The sequence below is a fragment of the Camelus dromedarius genome, chromosome 12, assembly GCF_036321535.1.
Source record: "Camelus dromedarius isolate mCamDro1 chromosome 12, mCamDro1.pat, whole genome shotgun sequence".
NCBI classification, from domain to species: domain Eukaryota; kingdom Metazoa; phylum Chordata; class Mammalia; order Artiodactyla; family Camelidae; genus Camelus; species Camelus dromedarius.
In genome coordinates, this window is record NC_087447.1 from 11,956,725 (window position 1) to 11,974,177 (window position 17,453).

The 17,453-nt window shown below is 46.0% G+C and overlaps 2 protein-coding genes and 1 non-coding gene across 4 annotated transcripts in view; 1 reads left to right on the top strand and 2 right to left on the bottom strand.

Annotated features, from left to right (window-relative positions):
• SERPING1 (serpin family G member 1) overlaps positions 1 to 7,026 on the bottom strand; it is a 27,781-nt gene extending 20,755 nt beyond the window's left edge. Inside the window, exon 1 of the mRNA XM_064492318.1 lies at positions 6,948 to 7,026. The gene's annotated coding sequence lies outside the window, so the exon portion shown is untranslated. The remainder of the gene's footprint in view (positions 1 to 6,947) is intronic.
• UBE2L6 (ubiquitin conjugating enzyme E2 L6) lies at positions 7,022 to 17,449 on the top strand. 2 transcript variants are annotated; one of them, XM_010994341.3, is made up of 4 exons: positions 7,022 to 7,185; positions 10,895 to 10,990; positions 15,073 to 15,259; positions 16,987 to 17,449. In XM_010994341.3, the coding sequence occupies exons 1-4, from the start codon at positions 7,159 to 7,161 to the stop codon at positions 17,136 to 17,138; spliced, it is 462 nt and encodes a 153-aa protein (XP_010992643.1). In that variant the 5' UTR covers positions 7,022 to 7,158; the 3' UTR covers positions 17,139 to 17,449. The 2 variants fall into 2 exon arrangements, with proteins under 2 accessions (XP_010992643.1, XP_031315416.1); XM_031459556.2 differs by lacking the exon at positions 10,895 to 10,990 and having other exon boundaries at positions 7,066 to 7,185.
• Positions 11,691 to 11,763, bottom strand: TRNAV-CAC (transfer RNA valine (anticodon CAC)). Its single transcript has one exon. It is a non-coding gene; the product is annotated as a tRNA-Val (tRNA).
• Positions 17,450 to 17,453: the final 4 nt, after the last annotated feature.

The following is a 17,453-nucleotide window of genomic DNA, read 5'->3' on the forward strand; positions in this document are numbered from 1 at the left end:
CAAAGGCCCCCTCCACCTGAGGATGCAGAGAGAAGAGGTCACCTGCGGGTCCAGAAGAGGGACCTCCCTGAACGCTCTTCTATGCCATCACCCTGATCTTGAACTTCCAGCCTCCAGAACTGTGAGAAAATAAATTTCTACAGTTTAAGCCTCCTCATCTATGGTATCTTTTTATGGCAGCCCAAGCTGACTAAGACAGCATTTTTTAATGGACTCATTTTGTTTACTTGAATACACTTACATAAAAAGGAAGTTTGACATCGCCTCTGTAAATGGGAAATCGATAGCCATCATTATAAATAGAATGAATCAGGGCCAACCAGACACAGGGCCCCGAGCCCAGAATACTTTTAGGGGCCAGTGAAAATGCTTTCATTTTAATTTCTTTTAAAATCAGAAGAAAAAAATTAATACAGTAACAAAAATCCAGCCTGGATTATATTCTTATTTATATCAATGAAGTCTTTTTTTTGTTTGTTTGAGTCTCTAGTGTACAGAATGGTGACTCAGTTATACACACACATACATATATTCTTTTTCATGTTCTTTTTCATTACAGGTTACAAGATATTGAGTATAGTTCCCTGTGCTATTCAGTGAGACCTTGCTATTCAATGAAGTTTTAAAATGTAATTTTTAATTTTTTTTTTTAATGCAGCAAGGGACCCACCAAGGCAAAAATGCCTAGGGCCCATGAAGATCAGAGTGTGGCCCTGGAATGAATGCACCTATTAAAAAAAAATGCAATGAAAATGAAATTATGTTCCTAAATTCCAGTAGCTTCTGCCTGCTGAAGTCTCTGTATCTCCTTCCTTCTGTGCCTCCTCATTCTTTGTTAAACATGGAAATTAGCATGTGTTAAGTATTAAACACGGATTAGCACCAAAATGATACTTTGTCCTCAAGAAATCAAGAAGGATCAAAAGAAATTAAAAAAAATAAAATAAAAGCTTTCTCAATCTGTGACATTGTTATTTAGTACCACCTAAAATTGCTTGACATCCCTTCAGTGGGTTCACCTTGTGCTTGGGAGACACTGGATTTGATGATGATGGTGATGATGGTGATAATGTTGACCCTTAGATTATTGTGGGCTGGGTTTGTTAGGAGTGCTTACCATATGTCAGGCCTCGGCTGAAATTTTTCATATTCAAATCTCACTTAATTCACAGAGACACTGGGAACAAGGTATTAATACCTCCATTTTATAGATAAACTAAAGCTTAGAGAGGTTAAGTAACTTACCTGCAGTCATTTAGAAAATGTCAGAGCTTTAAATCCAGATCTCACTGACCTTGAGTCCCATATTCTTAACCTTAGGTTATACTTTCTATTTTTGTTTCTCTCTTTTCAATTGATTTTCTTAAAAAAATATTGCATTTGTTTACAGTTTTGAATGTATAGTTATCCACATAGTAGGAAAATTTTTTAAGGAAATTAAAAAAAATACAAAGATAGTTGAAAGGAAGTCTCCCCACTCTACCCCAAGACACTCAGTTTCCCTTCATAAACTGATAAACCATCCATTAGTTTCTTAAGCATCCTTGCAGTTTAGTCTACAACTGTTTAAAGATAATTTCCAGAAAAAGGTAAAATCATGACTATCATTTGGATATAAAATGGACACATGTTAAATATTTCACTCTACTCATTAATCGGCAAGAAAAATAGGCAGATGTTAGAATCAAAGAGAATCTGAAAACAGACACATTTATACATCAAGAGTATTGAAATGAATATGTAAATAAAGGCACAACTGGTTTTTTCATGGGGTGGGGGGAGGAAAGTCAGTTAAACCTTTTGATTTGGACAGAAAATATTTGCATGTCCCTAAGAATTATTTTGCATCTGTTACTATAAATTACAGAATTTCAAAAAACAATAAAAGGCATACAGTCTGAAAAGGGTATGCTATATGTAGACAATTTTTTTTCCTCCCAAACTGATAAGTTCTTTATCAAGTTCTTAAATATCCTTCCAGGCTCTAACATGCAAACATAAATGTATACACTGTAGTCTTTTAAACACACAGCTAAGATGCCATACTGTATACGGTGTCTGAAAAGTTTATGTGTGTGTGTGTGTGTGTGTCTTAATATATTTCCTGACTCTTTATTCAGATGGTCTCTGAGACCCCCATCAATGGCAGAGCTGTCAAGAAGGAAGGTCCTGGCTCTTCCAAGGGTGGAAAATGACAGTTCTCCCCTGAGAAATGCCTGTAAGGGTCTTGAGCAGGGAGCAGGCACTGTCACACCTCCCAGAGAGGTACACGTCTGCATCTGCAAAGACCACAGCCATCACAGGCATGAAAAACCCTGACCCTGGGAAAGAAAAGGAAGGAGAGGGTCTGCGGGATAGGAAGGTAGCAAGTGCAAAGAGATTCCAGAGCAGGGGTCCCTTATGGGGCCAGGCAGCTAAAAAAACAGACGGTGTTGGCCAGGTGGGGAGAAACAGGGAGTGGTGAGGACTGCGGTGAACAGGGGCATGCTTTCCTGCTCTAAAGAGGTAGTCCCTACTCAGCTCCAGCCAGCCATTGCCATGAGCAGGTATGAGCCTAAGTATTGCCAAGAGCCTCATTTTTCAAGAGGAGCCAGAAATAAAAAATTTTAATGTAAAACGACTTTGGTTTTAGATAAACAACAAATTTCTTCTGTATAGCACTGGGAACTATATTCAGTATCTTGTAGTAGCCTATAATGAAAAAGAATACGAAAAGGAATATATGTATGTCTATGTATGACTGAAACATGCTGTGCACCAGAAATTGCCACAACATTGTAAACTATGTTTTAATAAACATTTTTTAAATAAATAATTTTTTTAAAAGACTTCAATTTTAAAGAGAGAATATTTTTTAATTTCAATGTTGTTCGTTTTCGAAAAGATAGTGCATTCACATTGTTCATAAATATGGGGGAGGGTATAGCTCAGTGGTAGAGCACATACTTAGCATGCACAAGGTCCTGGGTTCAATCCCCAGGACCTTCATTAAAATAAATGAACCTAATTACTTCTACCTCCCAGCCAAAAAACCAAAACAAAGAAAAATGTAAAAGGAAGTAGGGTTTCTAGTGAAAAGAGGTCCTCCCCCCCCATACCCAGCCTCCTAGTTACCCTCCCCAGACACCATCACAGAACCTTGTGTCCTTCCTGAGATGCTGCAGGCATGCAGAGGCAAATATTTCTCCTTTACTTATACGGATTATAATACACTTTTCACTCTGTACTGTATTTGGCTTTTTTCCCTTAAAGTGTATCTTTAAAAGTCTTCTCCATCAATACACAAACAGCTTCCTCATTCTGCTTACAGCTGCCTAATATTTCTTTGTATGCATGTACAATAATTTACTTGATCAGACCCCTCGCAACAGACATAGTTTTGCTCTAATAAATAAAACCTATATTTATGTTATTTCACACATTGATAAATATATTTACAGGCAAAAATCCGAGAAGCAGAGTGGATGGATCAAAGAAATGCATACTTATGATTTTGATAGTTACTAACAATTTTCTCATAATAGAGATTGCACACATTTCCATTTCAGCTAGCAATACATAAGAGTACCTGTTTTTCCAGGCTGTCTCAAAGATGTGTATTATCTAGCTCTTTTATTTTTCATCAATCTCATAGGTGAAAAATGGTACCTTGGTATTGTTTTCATATGTATTTCTCCTACTATGAGCATAGTGGCTGGTCTTTTCACATGTTTAAGAATAATTTCTCCATGATTTTCATTGGATTACCTTATCATAACTTTCATCTGTTTTCTGCTAGAGTAGTTAATATTTTTATTTATGTGTAGGTGCTCTTTATATATTAGGAGAATTAACACTTTGTTTGGAATAAGTTGAAAGTAAATTTCCCAGTTTGGTGCTTATATCTCACTTTCAAAATGTTGCATCGTAGTTAAAAACAGGCACAAGCCACACAAACCATACCTGCAAAATTGATCCTGTTTCTGAGCCACCCGTTCGCCACCTCCATTTGCTAATCTGAAGAAAACCCTCCCCACCTTGGGAAAACCAAGATAGGGAGGCTGTAAATTGCATTGACCAGAGTCAGGCAGCTGTAAGTATGGAATTCACCATAGCCTGGTTCTGGATCAGGGAATGCTTTGTAAATGCCAGCTGTCCCTAATGGCAAACCAACAGAAAGTGTGACCTCTTTGCTCCCATCAAAAGGCTCAATTCAGAAAGAATCATGGGCTGAGGCTGAGGCTGAGGCTGAGACAATTGGAGGAAGCCTCTGAGCACCCACTAGACCAGGCATAGGGATATCTAGGTTCCGATCTGTGACCCCGGTAAGCCGTTTCCCCTGTCTGGGCCCCTGTTTTCTCACCCACACTGTGGGATGTTGGAGAGTAGAGTGGCTGGAAAACCCTAGATGATCTCAAAGGCTGACTGTGAAGATCATTTCACAGTATATACAAACAGTGAATCATCATGTTGTACACCTAAAACTAATATAATGTTATATGTCAGTTATATCTCAATAAAATTCTTTTAATAAAAATAAGATATACCAAAAAAAAAAAAAAAAAAGAAGATCTCTAGGTTTGGCTTATTGTCTGGTTATTGTGGGGAAAAAAATGAGATTGAATACAAGAAGGGCATCTTGTAGGTACCAAAGTTCTTTACCTGTTTATAATGCAGAGCTCTGGGCTAGAGGTTCGAGTTATTCAGAAGGCATCAGTACCCTTCAGAGCATCTTTGAGGGGAGGATTGGGTTAGAAAGGAGCAGTTGTCCTCTAGGCCCTCTCCCTGGGCTTGTTCCTGTCTGGGGCAGGGAAGGTTAATTGCAGAATCACTCTAGCCCTCCCTGTCTCTGCATAGTTCAGAGACGTTCTCAGGGAGCCAAAGGCAGAAGAGAATTTCCTGATTCTTTTGACTGAGGGAAGGACTCCCTCTTCCTGTCCACCTCTCACACCTCCTTCTTCCGGGTAAATCACAGGCACACACCCAGGCATGTGCAACCATCTCTTCAAGGGCCGCACCCCATGAAGGTGAGCCCTGCCCTGGTGGGTGAGGTGGAGGGCATGGAGCAGAGGCAGCCCTGGAGACAAGGAGCCCCAGGAGAGGAGCTGGGGGGACTCTTGCCCCCAGAGCAGGCAAATGGCCTGGTGAGACGAGGAACCTGCTTCCTCAGCCTGCTTAGCCACTTGCTCACTTGCTCCTTGGGATTCTCTGGACAAGAGAGGTAACGCTGATGACAATGATGCCAGTAATAAATGCTATGTACTGAATGTGCCAGGTTCTATTAGTCAGCTTGGGCTGGTATATTTTCTTTTTATTAAAAAAATTTTATTGAGATATAACTGACATATAACATTATATTAGTTTTAGGTGTACAGCATAACGATTTGCTGTTTGTATATACTGTGAAATGATCTTCACAATCAGCCTAGTTAACATCCATCACCGCACATATTTATAATTTTTTTTCTTGTGATGAGAACTTTTAAGATCTACTCTCTAAGCAACTTTCAAATACAAACTACAGTGTTATTAACTACAGTCATCAGGCTGTACATTACACCCCCAGGATTTAGTGTAAATTGGTACCTTTTGACCCTTTCACCTAGCCTATTGCTTACCACTTTGCATTAAAAATGCAGGGGCTACAGTCTTTTTCTCTGTCCCAGTAGTGGGAGAGCTCCTCAAGCAGGGGGACCCAACTTTCTTGTTGTGGCGTTCCCTAAAGTCAGTGCTTGGCACTTGGGAGTAAATGGTTGTTAACGGAGATGAATGATCAGAGGCAGATTTAGTTCCCTAATCTCCACCTATGTGAAGGGATTGTGGTCAGTGACCTATTCATTTCTGGCATACAGAATATGCCCAGTTAAAGTTTATTGAATTGAATTAAACAGTTAATCATTCTGCAAATACATCCCACATCTGAGCAGAGAAGTCTTTTGGGTCCAAGCACTTGGATTAAAAAAAATCAAAAAACAAAAACTACGTGAGGTAGTGAGCTCAGAACTCAAACTATGTGCTCAAAATACTTTCTGATTTCCTTCCTCCTCTGGACTGAAAGGGATGACAGTGTGGAAGATGCGCTCAGTCCTCCCATGGAGTCTCATTATTACTAGGAGATTCTACCCCAGATGATGCTCCGTGCTCAGGGGCTGCTATTGCACGGTGGCCCCAGCTTTATACCAGGGGAGGGGGTCTCATCCCTTGCACAGAAGGATGGAGGTTCCTGGCTCTGTGTCGGGGCACACAGGAGGCCCGCAGTTTGTAATGACCGATGGTAAAATAAGGGAGGCTCTTGAAGTCCATTTTGGGTCTCCCACCACCCAACGGTCTCCCAAATCTCTATATAGTAGGCACTTACTAATATTAAATGTAATAACGGACGGAACGGTCTACCAAACCCCCAAAGCAAGAGAGAATGGGTCCAACCGCGCCCCTTTGCGGTGCTCCGCACCAAGCCATCACCCGGGAGAAGCGTCTTTGCAGTTCCACCCCCGAATGCTGGACAGCACAAAGGATCCCAAGTTGCCAGGGGAGGGGTCTTTGGAGGGGATATAGTCTCCCACTCATTTTTAGAGATGGGGCGCTGGGCCCGGAGAGGGGAAATGACCTGCCCTGGGGGCTCTGGGAATTCGCTAGAGGGGCTTAGGGCGGCGGTGTGACGGTGGAGGCCACCGAGCGACCTGTCGCGGAGCCGCATTCGCAGAGCATCCTGGATTTACTTAGGGCGAGTGTGTGTTCGGGGCGGCGGCGACGGGGCTGACGGAGGTGGTGGAGCCGCGGGCTCGGCCTCCGGCGGCGGAGCTACAGCTAGAACCCGGATGGGCGGACCCCGGCCCCGCGACCCCGAGCGCTCGCTGCCTGGTGCACGGCGCCCCCCAGCGGGACGCAGGGGTCCGGCAACGCCGCGCTCTCCCATGCCCGCCCCGTCTCACGACAAAAGAGCTCAAGTTCCTGGGATCCGAGCCCACCGCGCCGGGATCCGGGCGGGTCCTCCCTTCGGTGGCCTCTCAGTCTCAGCGGAGGTGGTGGGGAGCAGGTCGACCCGCTCCGGGTCCCCGCGGGTGGAGCAGCGCGTGGGCGGGGCTCCCGTTGGTGGGGTTCCCGGGGCGGGGCGCGCAGAGTCCGCCGGCTGATGCACAGTCCGGCTGGAGTCCGCCGGAGCCCAGCCTCGGTCCCGAGATGACGGCGAACAAGCGGGTGGCGAAGGTAACCGCGTGTAGGATGACCCCTTTCTCAAGGCTTCCTCGCGCCTTCCTCTTCTCTTCTCCCACCCTCCGTCCCCCAGCTCTCCGAGCGCATTTGTTTGTCTGGCTACAAGGACTGGCTGAATCCCTGCCATCCTCGCCCCCTCCCAGAGGAAGAGTGGGTCTGCGAGAAGGGCCAGAGCTGGAGTTTGGGGGGCTGAGGGCATATCGAGCGGGGGTGTCGCTGGCTCCCTGAGCTGTGCTGGAGATGGGGAAGAGCCACCTCCCCCGCCTCCCCCGCCCCATTGGTTTCGGTTTCTTTTCTCCTACCAGAAACTTGTGGTAACAATTACGTGCTTCTCAGGTGCAGGAAGGGTTCCTTGCCGTCTCCTTGGGGCCAGGCGCTCTGCTGGGGGGAGTGGCGGGTGTGTTTTAAACACCAGGACAAGGTCCTTGCCTTGGAATAGCCGATGGCCGGCCCCATCATTTGGTACCCACATTAGAGTCCCGAGAGGTATGGGATGCTGTGTAGGAGTCGGGAGCTAAGTTCTCAGGATGTGTTCGGAAAGAAAAGATTCCCCGGGCGAACCTAGAAGATGTGCTGGAGTAGGTGGCGTGCATGCATTTGTTCTACGAACGCCGTTGATTGCCTCCTATGTTCTGGCTCCTGTTCTAGGAGGTAGGGAGGCAGAGCTGAACAAAAATCCTGCCCTCTTTGATCTTTCATTCCAACCAGGGGCACAATTTGAAGTGAAGTCGGGAAGGATGGGGAGGGGACGATTTCCCCCAGGAGATGCGAAAACCCAGGGTGTTTGGAGGATTGTGATGTGGCCGGGATTGGAGATGAATGGGGAAGGTAAAGCAATCGTGGTAAAGCGTGTGTGATACCCTTCAAGCTCTGAGTCTCTCAGAAGTGCCCTTCGTATGTGCATAGTAGGGGGCAGGCTTCAAGGGAGCAGGGTTGGCGCACTACAGTCAGTCTCTGAGAAGACGATCGCAGACTGGGGCACACAGAGCAGGCTCAGCCCAGAAAGACTGAAATTTGGAGCTTGGCAGCAAAATGGGACAGTGTCTCTCCAGCCAAGTGGGAAAGAGCTAGGAGCCAGCATTTCCTGCACTGGCACCATTAAATTCCCGGCAGTTTACATTAGTTATCTCATTCTGAAAGCAACCCTGTGAGATAAGTCATATACCCCCATTTTACAGATGAGAAAGTTGAAGCTTCAAGAGAATAATTCAGCTGTCCTGAGTCAGTAGGGAGTGGTAGGGTTGGGCTTTGAGCCCAGGTTGGTGGGGCTCCAACCCACAGGCCCTTTTAGTGGCTTCTCTACTTTCATTTTCTGTTCCTCTGAGTCAGATGATTTACTAACAGGCCTCTGGAAAGAGCTGGGTGTCCTTGCTTGGGTTTCAGCAGCCCCAGGCTTTGGGAAAATCTTGACAGAACTCCTATATAAGAGATAAAGCCCAAGTGCTTCCAGTTATAGTGTATATGTATATTTTTAATTTAATAGATTTTATTTTATTTTATTTTGTTTTTTGAAGGGGGAGGTAATTATTTATTTACTTTTTTTTAATGGAGGTACTGGGGCTTGAACCCAGTAACTCTGCATGCTAAGCATGCACCCTACCACTTAGCTATACCCTCCCCCTAGTAATAAAGTTGGGAAAATGTTCATTCCAGAGCTTCTCTGTCCAACCTGTGGTTTCATCCTTGCTAAAGAGTCACAGATGATACTGGAATTGGGACTTACAGTAGAAGATGCTCCAGTCTACCGTAAAAGCTAAATGAGGGGTTGGAGGTTCTGGGCGGAAGTTGCAAGAAATGGTATCTTGGTGTGAACAGAGATGGAGTATGGGCTGAAAGATAAGAAACAGGGGCCAGGGTGTGTTTGTATGTTGGGGGGCCGAGAAAGTTTAGCTGGTGCCCAGTGTTAAAGGACCCTTCCCCAGCTGTGGACTGGATCTGGGCACCTTTCTGTCTGCCTTTGTTTATACCAGGATTTTGCAACCTTGTCGCTGTTGGCATCTTGGGTCAGATACTTTTTTGTAGGATGTTTGTCAGCATCCCTGGCCTCTATCCCCTAGATGTAGTAGCGTTCCTCCATTTGGGACAGCCAAAAATGGTTCTAGACATTGTCAAATATCCGGGAGTGGGGGGTAAAGTAGCCCCCCCGTTGAGAACCACTAGCTTACACCCATTTGGTGTTCCAGGAGAGTGTGACTTGCCTTTGAATGTCTTTTTATCTATTGTTGTTTCTTAAAAAGGTTTATTGCAGTGTGGAGAGGGAAGGAAGAAGGGGCAATATAGGGGTAGGGGATTAAGAGGTACAAACTATTAGGTATAAAATAAGCTACAAGGATGTATTGCACAACACAGGGAATATGGCCAGTGTTTTATTATAAGTATAAATGGAGTATAACCTTTAAAAGTTGTGAACCACTGTAATATTGTACACCTGTAACATATAATATTGTACCATAACTATACTTCAACTAAAAACATTTATTCGGGGGATGGTAGAGCTCAGTGGTAGAATGCATGCTTAGCATGCACAAGGTCCTGGTTTCAATCACCAGTACCTCTGTTAAAAATATATATACATATATTTTAAAAAAGGTCTATTGTCCCACTTTGGGATGGACCCCAAAATGGAGAGAGGGGTTCCTTGGTCTAATACATTTGAGAAGTACTGAGTGCTTGGGCTCACATTTTGAAGAATCATGATACACAATAGCATTTTAAAGGCTGTGGGGAGTCCTGGGGGAAAGACATTTGTTTAGCCTAGTGTTTCCCAATGTACTTGACTGTGGAACCCTTTTCCTGTAATAACTGTGAACTTTGCACGGGACACGCTGTACACATTTGCTCTAACTGGGCACTCTGCCTTCGTACCTTTTCCCTTCTCTGCATGGCGGACTCCTATTCATCCTGCATGACCCAGCTCACAGAGTCACCCTCTGCGAAGCTATCCTGCTCCCCTCTCCTCCCCTTCCCTATTTTGTGTCCACACATTTTTTACATAATCACATTCGTGTTTCTCTCATTACTCCAATGAAATTCTTGAGGGCTGGGCCTTGTCTTAGTCCAGTGTCGATAGAGGATGCTCAGGAGAGGGGCTGTTGGGAGAACTCAGTGATGTCCAGGTGACTGGGCCACATATCTGGGAAGGTAAGTCACTGCTTGTCCCCTTGTTTCTGTGCTTGGTGTGTAGAGTTCTCCCCTGCTCTGGTCCACTGAGTCCTTTCCCTTCCCCAGGCCTGGTCTGGAGGAGTTTGACTGGGCCAGGGTGTTGTCTTTGGCTGCCTGCTCTGTCCTGCGCACTGTAAAGGCACCTGTTTCTGCGGGACACTCAGTGGGTGCTATGGAAGGGAGGGAGGACCTCGTGACTCTAGGAAGAGGACAAAAAGACAGGCATTAAGTACCTTGGTTTCAGGAGAAAAGGCTCCTAAGAGAGTTTACTCCTAAGTTGTCACAACTGGAAGCAGCCATGTGCATCTTCCCTCCCCCGGTACCCACAGAGCTGCGGTGAGGCTGCAATCAGGGGATTCACTTAAAGCCCTGAGCTCCATGCCTGACACATCCCAAGTGCTCAGGGCTTGGGGGCTCTGACTCTGCCAGCCTCTGTCCTCCAGGGTGGCCTGTTTGGGACTTGGGACAGCTTGCTGTGGGGCGGGGGAGGGGGTTGAAGTGGGGAGACCAGGCCAACTGCCCACTCACTGCACCCCTGCAGGAGCTGGAGGACCTGCAGAAGAAGCTTCCCAGGTACCTGCGGAACCTGTTTAGCGATGATGCCAATGTGCTCGTGTGGCACGCGCTCCTTCTGCCTGTGAGTAGCCCCGGGATCATGGCCTTGGGCTGGGACCACTGAGGCCAGGGGCCTGGGCAGGAGGGTTAGGACCGTACACAAATTTCCCTGCATTAGAATCTTTGTTTTCAGTGGACATTATCTTTGGCAGAAGGGATCTCTTTCTGAATTGATTGCTTCCGAGGTCAAGGCCGACTGATGAAGAGGCTAAAAAGCTTTTGGACTTCGTAGGAGACCCCTTCCTCAAACCAATAGCTACCAAGCCCACCATGGAGGCTTCAGCAGACAAAGGGCATCAAAAAAAAAAAAAAAAAAAAAGAAAGAAAGAAAGAAAGAAAGAAAAAGAAAAAGATCTCTTGGACCTTTGTCAGGGGTAGGGATAAAGTTCCTGTTTTCCACAGTTGTTAGAATTTGCTCCCTTAGACCTAAAATGAATTTTATTTTCTTTTAAAATTCATATTTCAGAAATTTGTTGTTACATATGACAACGCAGATAACTCATCTCTACTGTTCTAATTTTTCTCTATTATTAGAGATCATCTTGATAGAATCTCTCTTTGAAGGTAATATAAACAGAGGACCTGTCAAAGTGCAGGGTGTCCATTTTATCCTCTAATTATTAGTGACCACAGATATTTTCGTTAAAAAATTTTGGTTTTGTTTTTGTCATGTTTTGTTCTGGGGGGAGGTAATTAGGTTTGTGTGTTTGTTTATTATTTACTGGAGGTACTGGGGATTGAACCCACGACCTCATGCACGTGAAGCATGAGCTCTACCGCTGAGCTACGCCCTCCCCTCCCACAGATTATTTCTTTCTTTTTTTTCCCCCAGATATTTTCTTTGAGAAATTCATCTATAGACCTTTGGGTACTTAGAAATAAAAATGAAAACAGTTGAGCTTTTTATTAGCTCTTTGGAATTTAATGGGAACAATTCATTGGATTCTTTAGGATCTGGACTTCTTACTGACAGTGTGGTGGCCTGGGTTGTGCCATCTTCTCTTTCCACTGAGCTGTCTTCCAGAACAATGGAGAAAGGCTTGCCTCGGGCCAACATTTGAACCTCTGTGGTGTCCCTTGGGCAGCCGGGTTGAAACAATCCACCTCACCTGCTCTGGGCTGGAAGAATAGCAAAATACGTTACTGAACCCAGAGCTTCAGAGGAAGTAGGATTTTCTTAGCGAAGCCCTCTGTCTAGTCCAACTTCCTCGTTTTACACATGAGGAAACAGTCCCAGAACTGCTCGAAGCTGCACTGCAAGCTCGAGGCGGAGCTGGGGTGGGTTCCCGGGGCTCTGCCTCCTCCTTCCTCTAAGACCCCAGCAGCCCCGCCCGCAACCCCTGCAGAAGGATACACAGACACTCTCCTGACCTTTTCTGAGGCCTCCCCCTTGGCCTTGTGTCTACGTCCTGGGTCCCAGCCTCTTCTTGTTATCAAGAACATAAAAGCCAAGACTTTTTCTTTATCTGCCCAGCAGTTGCCCCATCTCACACACACCCTGTGGCTTCCTTTCAGCCTTCTGCTAAGAGCGGGCAGCGCTCTCAACACCTTGACTCTGCGCTTACGTCATACATCATTCAGACTCCTCTGTCCTGTCCTCTCTGTAACGAAGGTTCTGAAGATATTTGGAGCTCTGGAACCAGCCTGAGGGTCCCTGTGCTCTGTGCTGGGGTTTCCCAAGTTCCAAGGTTCCTCCCCACGAGGGCTGGAAAGTACTGCTCGTGTGTACTGTGTACTGACATCTTGGCACTGTCGCTGTGGCCCTGGGCGAGTTACTTACATACGCTGAACTTGTTTCCTCGTCTGAAAATGGAGGTGCTCATTTAATCCTTGCCTAAGCCCTATAAAGATGTCTATTATTATTTCCCTATGGAAAAGCACAGAGAGGTTAAGTTACTTGCCTGAGGTCAAACAGCTAATGAGTGGCAGAGCCAAGATTCACACACAGGTTGGGTGGTTCCAAAGTCCACGTAATTCCACGCTGTGCTGCCTGGGCTAATGCACAGAGTAGGTGCCCAGGAAAGTCTTTAGGTTGCTGGAGGTTTAGAGCATCTTCTGCTGGCTCTTGGCAACCCTTGGTCACTCCTGCTCCGAGTTTTTGTTTGTTTGTTTTTTGTTTGTTTGTTTTTTGTTTTCAACACGGTAAGCTCCACATAACAGTATGTGCCATTGGAACCACTTACATTTTGAGTTCAGTGACACGAATGACATTCTCATTCTTGTGCAGCCATCTTCACCATCTGTCTCCAGAACTTCTTCATCTTCCAGAACTGAAACTGTGTCCATTAAACACTAACTCCCTATTCCTCCTCCCCTCCACCATCTGGTAATTAATTTTCTTTTTTATGCCTATGAATTTGACTATTCTAGGCACCTCACATAAGTGGAATCCTACAATTTTTTTTTTTTGTCAAGCTTATTTTCCTTAGCATAATGACTTCAGAGTTGATTCGCGTTGTGGCATGTATCACAGTGTCCTTCCTTTTCAAGGTTCGGTGATATCCCATTGGATGGATACGCCATGTTTGGTTTATCTGTTCATTTGTCGATGGAGGTTTGGGTTGTTTCAGTCTTCTGCTGTTGTGAACCATGCTGCTATGAACATGGTCCCTGCTTTCAGTTCTTCTGAATAGATTCTCAGAAGTGGAATTGCTGGATCACATGGTAATTCTGTTTACCTTTTTGAGGGACCGCCATATGGTTTTGCACAGTGGCTGCACTATTTTATATTTCCAAATCCCTGACTTTTTTTTTTAATTCAAGTATAGTCAGTTTACAATGTTGTATTAATTTCTGGTGTGCAGCATAGTGATTCAGTTATACATACATATATTCCTTTCTATATTCTTTTTCATTATGGGCTATTGCAAGGTATTGAATATAGTTCCCTGTGCTCTACAGTAGGACCTTGTTGTTTATTCATTTTATATATAGTAGTTAGTATCTGCAAACCCTGAACTCCCAGTTTACCCTTCTACCCCCCCACCTTTCCCCCTGGTAACCATAAGTTTGTTTTCTGTGTCTGTGAATCTGTCTCTGTTTTATATATAAGTTCATTTGTGTCATTTCAGACTCCTTATGATTTCCTCATTTTCTCCCTTTCCAAGCCCCCAATGATAACATTCTCCTGTACTTGCTAACAGCTCCCAAAGAGAAACGTCTGTCCTTTTCTTCCATAATTCTCAGAAAGACGTTAAAGCTGCGATGACCATTTGCAACAATATGGATGGACCTCGAAGACTTTATGCTAAGTGAAATAACAGAGAAAGATAGCTACTGTATGATCTCACTTATATGTGGAATCTAAAAACAAAAGAAAAATAGAGTAAGAGATCAGATCTGTGGTTACCAGAGGCCTAGGGTGTAGGGAGGGGGAATTAGGGATGAAGGTGGTTAAAAGGTACAAACTTGCAGTTGTAAGATAAGTAAGTACTGGGGACGTTAAGAACAGCATGATGACTGTAGCTAGCGCTGCTGTGTGATGTACTGGAAAATTGTTGAGAGTAAATGCTAAGAGTTCTCATCACAAGGAGAAATTTTTTTCCCCTTTTTTTCTTTTCTTTTTATTGTACCTATAGGAGAAGATGGAGCTTAGCTGAACCTACTGTGGTCATCATTTCACAATATATGTAAATCAAACCATCATGCTGTACACCTTAAACTTAGTGACGTATGTCAGTTGTTCTTCGATAAAGTAGGAGGGAAAATGTTAATTATCAATATAATAAAAAGGAGCAGCTGAGATGGTCCTTAGGGCTCATCTAGTCAACTTGACCCATTTTTCAAAGGAGGGAACTGGGGCTCTGGGATGGGAGGTGGCAAACCCCACGGTCACACAGCAAAAGCCAGGACCCAGCTTCTGTGACTCCCAGGCCGGTGTCCTTTTAAGACTTCACTGTTCCTCTAATCCATGGCTCCGTTGCCAAACGAACGCATGTGCCATGGATGGCCCCTTTCACGTTTCTTCCTGGGAGTGGAGCAGAGGGTGCCTGGGGCCCTGGGGTGGGGGCGGGGAGGGGGGAACCAGACCGAGGCCCTGGGAGGAAAATGAGCGTTCAGAGCAGCCATGCCTCGGAGCAGAGCTTGCGCCCTTCTCTTGCACAGGAGACGCCTCCCTACAACCTCAAGGCCTTCCACCTGCGCATCTGCTTCCCCGAGGAGTATCCGTTCAAGCCCCCGACGGTGACCTTCACAACCAGGATCTACCACCCCAACGTGGACAGCAACGGCCGGGTGTGCCTGCCCATCATTAGCAATGAGTACTGGAAGCCTTATACCAAGACCTGCCAAGGTGAGGCCGGGTCCGGGGTTATGGGACCGATTTCAAGTTAGAAAAGCCCAAAAGAGAGGAGGTAAAAATTGTGGGTCTTGGCTGAGCCTGTCGTCAGAGAGATCCTGGGCTGGCGGACCTCCTCCTGCCTCTGTGCTCATACCTGGGCAGGCGTGACAGAGCAGCGTCACTCTGGGTCAGGGGAGAGAGGAGCGGCAGGGCTGCAGAGGGAAGGGCTTGAGATAGAAAGCCAGCTGCTCCGTCCGTGGACCTCAGTGAAGTCTCTGTCCCTTTCCAGGGCTCGGTGCCCTACATGGCAGTTGAGGGGATTGGCCTAATAATGCCAGTAATGCCAGATAATGCACATCACATAATTAAGCACTTTTGGCACTGTGCTAAGAGTGTCACATGCTATTTTTTTAATTCACTTTTTTACTCCATTTTATATTTTCGGTATCTATCCATATCTATCCATGGAGCCAACAACATTCAGGCATACAAAAATGGAGTTGGGCGGTCACTGAGGACCTGGTGTCAAGACACATCCCTGCATCACTGAGAACTTGAACTTTCTGTGAACTACACCGAACCCAAGGACACCAGCCATTTTTAACACACCAACCTCATTTAATGCCCCGCCCCACAGCCCCCTGAAATAGCGCTCTCATTAGCCCCATTTGATGGATGAGGACACTGAGGCGTGTGAGAGGCGAAGCACGTGCCCGAGCTGGCAGGCAGCAGAGCTGGGGTTTGAAGTCTGCTTGGCTGACTCTGGAACAGCGCTGCCTGGCAGAACAGTGAGGGAATCATTTTCTCACTGCCCTATCCAAGGCCGTAGTCACTAGCCATGTGTGGCTTTTAAGCACTGAAAATGTGGCTGATGTGACTGTGAGTTGAATTCCTAATGGCAGTGAATTTCAGTTGACGTAAGTGGAGATAACCACACACGGCTAGCGGCTACCATGTTGGACACTGGCCCCAGAGCATGTAGACATAATCAGGGTACCATCAATCCTGCCTCTGCACCAGCTCGGGAGTTCCTATCCTGGGGGGAAGGGGAGGAGTGGTCCTTGGAAGAGCTCCAGGGTCTGCAGAATGCTCTGAAGGCAGAACTGCGTGTCTGTGCATGTGCGTGTGTGCTCGTGCCTCGGGGATGATGGGCCACTGTCTTCACCAGGTTCCCAAAGGCATCCATGAAAGATTAAGAGCCACAGTGCAGTAGTGGTTTCCAGTCTTCAGCCTCAAAAGTTTATTAGGAATCCTCAGGGGAAGGTGTAGCTCAAGTGGTAGAGTGCATGCTTAGCATGTACAAGGACCTGGGTTCAATTCCCCAGGGCTTCCCCTAAAAATAAATAAACCTAATTACCTCCCCCACAAGGAAAAAAAGTTTATTTGGAATCCTAATGACAAAACAGAGAAAAGCAGAGTGGTCCTTGTTGAAAAGGGAATTGAACCCAGAAACAACTCTGATCTCACTGACCCCCATGATGGGAAATTTCTGTGACACCATGGAGCAAAGTTTGAAATCCACAGATGCAACCAGTCGGGGCTTTGGGCATCATCAGCAAAGTCTGTGAGGGGCATCTGATTTGGTTGTAAAGTCGTCCTGAGACATGGAACCTCCTTGGGGAAGGTCCCCCCAGGAGTGGATATGGCGTTTTGGGGCGATCTGGGAGTGGGCAGCCATCATCTCCTTCGCATGATTGTCTCTTTCCATCCTGATGTCCTGATCTGACCTCTCTCCCCAGTCTTGGAGGCCCTCAATGTGTTGGTGAACAAACCAGAGCCGGAGCAGCCTGTTCGGTTGGAGCTTGCTGACCTGCTGGCACAGGACCCGGAGCTGTTCAACAGGAAGGCTGAAGAGTTCACCCTCCAGTTTGGAGTGGACCGGCCCTCCTAACTCTGGCTCTGACCCGTCTCTGCACCAGATCCTCTCTGTGTGATGGATGGACACACCTCACGGACTGGGGGCCAGAGTCCCTTTGTGGTCCATTCCTGCTCATTTCTTCCGTGTTTTCCTTTTGGTTGTTAGTCATTCACTTGTCTGTGTGTGTGTGTGTGTGGCGGGGAGAAGGGGACTGGGGGTGGTATGTGGTGTGTGGACCCACTGGCCACAGGCGTGCTATTCCCACGCCCTTTCCAGCTTCCAGTCCAGGGGGAGCCACGGAGACCACGTGCTTGCCCAGCCATTAAAGTCACAGGTGAACTGTGGAGT

What these genes read in the sequence shown, in the direction of transcription:
- UBE2L6 (XM_010994341.3), top strand. Translation starts at nt 7,159, where the DNA reads ATGACGGCGAACAAGCGGGTGGCGAAG. An exon ending in CGAACAAGCGGGTGGCGAAG is followed by an intron (nt 7,186 to 10,894) that starts GTAACCGCGTGT and finishes GCACCCCTGCAG; the next exon opens with GAGCTGGAGGACCTGCAGAA. An exon ending in GGCACGCGCTCCTTCTGCCT is followed by an intron (nt 10,991 to 15,072) that starts GTGAGTAGCCCC and finishes TCTCTTGCACAG; the next exon opens with GAGACGCCTCCCTACAACCT.